We start from the raw sequence: 6,421 nt of genomic DNA, 5'->3' as shown, positions 1-6,421 counted from the left end.
TTTCCAGTTTGTCCTGATCGTCTGTTTCTTTCTTTTCAGTGATGACAGCCATTTATTTCTTTTTAGAGGCACTTTTATATCTGATGTGTATCTGATGTGTTAAAGGTTTGAGCTTTGAAATTATCAAAAGGTTTGATGGTGGTGATAACAGAAATTAATTCAAACAGGGCAGTCCCTCTAAATACTGGAGATTTCTGGCAAGTTTGTGTGTGTATCTGGACAGTTAAGATAATGATGGGAACAGTTTCTAAGTTATTGACGAGGGACTGATTCTAGTTCCTTCTCTAGCTCTTGCTGTGGAGTGTTTTTATTGCCTTTGACTGTTGCTGTTGACTCTCTGAGAAATCTACCTTTAAACATGCGCAAATCCAAAGATATTTTTCCAGTTCTCTGTATAGTTTCTGATGTTGGCGGTGTACATTTTTATCAATGCATTATATATGCAGACAGTAAATGGGTACATATCATGGATTTATAAATGCATACTATGATTTTGTACTGTGTGCATCAGGGGGTAGTGGGGCCAGTGGGTAGGTATCAGTAGCAGCAGGGTGGGGACTGGTAATTCTGTGATCCTATAGGTATGAGGAAGCCCTTTACAAGCATAGCCATTTGGTTAATGAGTGTTTTGCTGTGGAAGATGAATACTGTTTAAGTGATACTGACATATCAATCTCTCTTATATTTTTCAGGAAATAACCTTATTTTGTGTCCTGTTTGATTACTTCAGGAATTACCTAATTTGAATTTCAATGAAGTTTAAAATCTAAGGATCAAATCATCGGTTTCTGATTTTTTTCATTCTTTTATTTTTTGGAGGTGAGAAATTATGCTGTCATTTTACAGGATGTATATTACAGAAGTTTTTTTGTCTCAATGTTGATATTGATGTAAATACAAATTTCTATTTAAACACTCATGGCTCCAACTGTTGTCTTTTGTCCACAATGATAATGAATAAAAGGATTCAGACACCCCTATAGACACACACACATGCACGGATACACATACAGATAGTGTTCAACAGAGATGTAACAGCTTTCATGGTCTTAGTGAAGACATAAAAACATTGAATGGTAAGAACACTACTGCCTCTTTTACTGAGGAAGCCCACTATTCAAAGCAACCACTTAGGGTGCATCTCAGTTATCTAAAGCGTCTCCTTTCATCCATACTGATCTGAGCAGAGTGACCTGGCAGAGTGAATGTAAATCTGCCTAGTTGTCTTACATTGTTCTGCTATCTTTGTTGATTAGAGTAGATGAACGAAATTACACAAGCAGGGGTGTTGTCAACGCCATATCGCTGTATTGCCACATACCCACTTAAATTGGGAGAGATTTTGCATATACCCATCAATAATATGTACCAAATGATGTATCTAATTGTGCAATATATGAAAAGGGATATCCGATACAGATATCCCCCTTTTTCCTGCACAATAATGATTTTTGTTTACAGCAAGTGAACCACAAGTAAATGAGTGCAGATTTGTGAACTGAACAAACGGGATGCGGTTCACGTGAATGGTAATTGGCTTTGACTAGACTGCCCGGTGGCTGCGGGCTGCGTCGTGTGGAAATACAGAGTTTTCTCATCCCTATAACTTGCCAACATAGACAGTTTACATTGTAGGCTACTCTACAGATTCACATTTCACATGCATTCTTCTGCAATGATTTTAATTGTACCAGATCGATGCATACACTCGTGTTGCGCTTGCTGCCATTCCTTTCGAATTTGGCGTTGTTCAAACTATAGCAAGCCTATTTTAGGTATTTCTAAAGAGTACAAGACGTTAAATTTCACACCACCTTCCAAAACAAATGTCATCTTGTGTTTGACAGAATAATATCAATGTCATCATTGGTTTGATGGAAATGTAAATCTTATTTCTGACTGAAATGTAGGTTAGCCTAGATGTAGGCCTAATGATATGATTAGGGAGGGGGCAGGCAACTTATTGTAATACATGTATTGTATGTAAAGCTTAAATCTCAATATACAGGCCTATGGATAAGCCTGAAATAGTATAGACTATTGTAGTTTCTGAAGCCTAACTTGATTAGGAGGATCATACCATATTGAACTACAAAGCATAGGGTTAAAATTCATCATCCATATGTATCCATTGATACCATATAGACCCACATACTTTTACAATTATGCCTATATTGGTTAGTTTTGCCTTCTGGAAAATTAAAGTATACCCACCTCTTCATTTACTATACCACCCTACACAAGGAGAGGGAGCCACGTTACATTATTGAGAGGCACCCCTGTTCTAAGGAATGTCCCGGTCATGTAGCACAACAGAGGGTGGCGCTCTTGTCTCCTTATGATAACATCAGAATGAGTTGTTATATGTGCCACTGACTGCAGTTCACCACACGGGAGCGCTAAATTGTAAGCCATTACGAAGAATATTACAATTTAGGCACACACGGTCGACATGATGGTGCTTTTAAATCCACGGCAGTTATGGTGGTTGTGTGTGATTTATTAGGATTACATGACAGACAGAGGTAGACCATAGTATTGTTTTGTATACAATATAGCCCACCCTCCATTGTAGCATATAGACTACAAAATATGGCCACAGTACAATTATGCAATAAGAGGGATTGGTTGTCAAATGTGTTCACTCTAGAACTATGTACATAGAAAAATAAAATAAAATGGAATGTTATCATGAGCGCAAAGTAGATATTGGCATATTAAATCCACCAAACAGCATTGCATGGATTACAAAACACAAATTGCTTTTTAAATACTCTCAATTAATTGTGCTGGTTCCTAAAACAAATGTGAATAAGTGTATATTAATAGCACGTGTATAACTACTGTACTGTGGGAATCTATAAGAGAGCTAGAGTCTCTTTCTTGGCAGCGTTCCCAGCCCATCTGCGGCCTGGCTCGTGGATTACTGTTTGTTAATGTTTCAATCAGCTGTGTGTTGAGGAATGTGGAGCTATTTAACCTGAACTTCCCCAGGTGTGCCGAGGCGCCGCTCAGTCTGGGCCCCGCCGCCCTCCCCTGCCCTTGGCACAAAGCTATCACACAAACACAATCACACACTGGCCGTGCCTCAGAACGCCGGGGCTGCAGCTGTGCGCATCGCACCGCAGGGAAATGGGAAAAACATTGCACCAGGGAGACAGAATAAATCTTATAACGAATTGCCTTTCCAAACCGATTTAACCCATGCACTGCCGAAAGAGAAAACACTAATGTAGAGGACTGAATTTACAGGATTCTGAACTGAAAGTTTGGAGTGTTTTATATACTATATCGAATATCAGCTATTCAAGAAAATAATATAATTATTTATTGGACAAAAACTACGCTAAATGTGTGTATCTGAGATGACTGTCTAATTTCAAAACTTGACATGTATTTCTTCTTCTAATCTTCATGTCAATTTTCGTTAAGACCAATTGATTCAACTTAAGCTATAGGCTAATGAGGACTTCCCCTTGCAATTTGATATGTTAACGAGGCCTACTGCAACAAATTACCAGTTACTTATAATCATTATGTAGGCCACCAGTGGCTGGGTGTTACGTTATTTAATTTGATAGTTAACCCCTAGTGAAAGCCTCGTTCTTTATGTAAGCTATAATGTAAGATTGTGAAATATTTGGCCGAAACAGTGCCTGCCTCCTCTTATCTGATGTGTAGCCTAGGCCTTCATAAGAACAAACAACAAGGCCTACTAACAAAAAGGGGACAAGAAATGATCCTATCCGACATAATTTAAGTTCTATCTACTAATTTCAAAGACGATCTACCCCTAAAGAAAAAACAAGGCCTACTATGTATAACTGAATGTGATGGTAAGGCCATGTTAATCTATTTTATGTGTAAGCCTACATGACAATAGATTTTTTACAGTAGACTATAACTGAACGTACTGATTTATAATTATATTGGTATTGTATCATCAAATCAAATCTCTCTTGTCTGTCACACACACACACACACACACACACACACACACACACACACACAAATCACAAACACGTTAAGTCATTTTCAAAAATAACTGTCTTGTTTTAATAAAAACACCAATAAGGTACATTGTAAAAAACAATATATTTCACATACAGTGGCATTGTAATATACAATACAGTTTGTCGCTCAGGAATCTGAGAAATGTAATTATTTTCTTTTATAAAATTTCGAATTTTCTACATGTTTTACAAAATACAAAAACATAACAGAAACGTTAACTTGAAGAAACTCTACAAGCAACAAGCAATGCATGTTGCACTGGTAGCCTAACTGCCATGGTCCCCCGGCTAGCCCAGTCTATTTGGACAACACTCGTCTTGAGACCTCGGATGAATCGAAGGCCTTGAGTGACAAATCCTCTTCACTTGAGAATGTCCATTGGATGTATGTTCTAGCATGGGAGTTTGTAACTTCCCTACTTAGTTCAAGGTTTTGGCGTGATCGACTGTCACATAAGGTAACCTTGTTGGTTCTTCGTGGTACTCGCTATGGAATGATGGGGTGATATGTTCCGAGGTCTAGCGGCACATGATTCTGTCATCCGAGCATCCATTCTGGAGAGAGAAAGAAAGGTGCAACGTTAGGTCAGTGTTGACATTGCAATAAGTAGCACACTGATGATCAAGTGAAGCAAAAATACAGTTTTACAGAAAACTATTTAGCAACTTTACGCACGCTTACTGACAATTCAAATTTGTTGTTACTTTAAAATGAGATATGAGGAAACAATGGGCTAATCTTGCAGAAACGTATCAAGACGTCAAATAATATTTACCTCGACAGAGATGCTGGCGAGCTCTGCGTTCAGGGTGGTCAGTGGTGTGCGGGGCACGCTGTTCGCCGAGTGTTGGCGGCTCTTCTCCGGTTCGTCCAACTCGACCTGCAGGTCCCAGATGTAGTCAATGACGTGCTGGAGGATCTCCACCTTACTGGCCTTCTTGTTCGTGGGTAGAGTGGGTACGAGCTCCTTGAGTTTGCTGTAGCAGCTGTTCATGTCCTGCAGAAAGACGGTCATCTGCTCGTCCAGCAGCGGGATCTTGCACTTGGTGATGCCCAGACTCTGTTCGGACAGGCATCGAACCATGTCCTCACCACCGACCTTGCTCTTCAGTGCGCAGGTAGATCCGACAACCTTCATCTTGGCTGATGCTGTAACTGTAGTTTCCAAGCAAAACGAAAATAGTGTGCTTAAGAGCTGTGGGGATGAGCTAAACGGTTCTAAGTGTCTCCTAAATTAGGGTTTGTGCTCTGAAATGTAGTTCCTGCAATGTTGACAGTTCTCAACAACCACATGAGCGTACCGCCTTGAATTTATTGTAGACCGGGACTTCGGGGCGTGCCCAAACGCGTCCTGTTTGCGGTTTAAAGCCAATGGCAGGGTAGTATTTGCTCTAGAAGGATGGTCCACAACTGTATTCCTGGCCAATGGGAGCGCGTGCTTGGTTATCAGGATTTACAATCTGTTTGAGGGATGGCGTTACAAATGGAAACAAATGTGTGTCTTTTACGGGTGATATGTGGGAATCCAGCTGTCCATGGCTTGGGGACTCTGCAGGTGTAGAGTGCCTGGGGACAGTCAATGGGTGGTGCATGTATGGGTATGTGCTGTGTGAATGTGTGTGGGATGGGATGAATAGAATGAATGGCTGATGATAATTACCATAGCGCCTTAGATTTTGCCGCTCATCCACAGGCCTATATGGAACCAAAGATATAGCCTAGATGACAACGGTAGCCTATAACATTTACCAATAAATATAATTACTACTCGTAGCCTAATGGCTACACTGTACTTGCCCTGAGAGAGTTCGATTCGAGTCTGATGAAAACAATGAATTATAGCCAGGTTCATAACAATAATGTGTGGAATTTTGTGATTTCGACAATATTGATGTGTTATTTTAGTTATTTTAGCTATTTTAATAAACCTATAGCCTACATAACTGTCCATCGTGCATTTTCCCCACAGATATTCAGGAGGCTGAGTCTCTGTGTTAAAATTCAAAGCTTTCTTTATACCTACAAACTGCACTTTTTAGCACATACTCTCTTTTTCCTCTCGTGAAGGAAGCCCCTGTGAGCAACTTCACGGATTCCTTCACATGTTCTCCGTGTGTGCTCAGCCTTGTGTGCACATATTGAAATTGCATTGCTCTGTTCTGAATCTTCCCCCAGATTGTCCAAACAAGCCGAAGCAGACTGGCAGGCGCCAGCGCAGTGACGTCACCCATTCATCCGAGCCTTGACGCCTGTCAGCCTGGCGCCGCGCGGGCGGTCTCCATGGAGACCTCAAACAACAGGCTTGCACTCCCCCATTCACCTGCGTAGCGCGCAAACCCTGAGAACAAACTGGCTTCGGAGATCATCATTCATTTATCACCTTAAATCACTCTGATGAGATTACCGC

At 40.6% G+C, this 6,421-nt stretch overlaps 1 protein-coding gene across 1 annotated transcript; it reads right to left on the bottom strand.

Annotated features, from left to right (window-relative positions):
• Positions 1-4,029: 4,029 nt before the first annotated feature.
• Positions 4,030-5,288, bottom strand: id1 (inhibitor of DNA binding 1, HLH protein). Its single transcript, XM_083668632.1, has 2 exons — positions 4,790-5,288; positions 4,030-4,568 (listed from the first exon to the last, which is right to left on the bottom strand). The coding sequence occupies exons 1-2, from the start codon at positions 5,150-5,152 to the stop codon at positions 4,533-4,535; spliced, it is 399 nt and encodes a 132-aa protein (XP_083524758.1). The 5' UTR covers positions 5,153-5,288; the 3' UTR covers positions 4,030-4,532.
• Between the last annotated feature and the right edge of the window lie 1,133 nt (positions 5,289-6,421).

This window comes from Argentina silus (genome assembly GCF_951799395.1).
Source record: "Argentina silus genome assembly, chromosome: 4".
NCBI classification, from domain to species: Eukaryota; Metazoa; Chordata; class Actinopteri; order Argentiniformes; family Argentinidae; genus Argentina; species Argentina silus.
The sequence above is the reverse complement of the archived record's forward strand: the minus strand, read 5'-3'. Positions and strand labels throughout refer to the sequence as shown.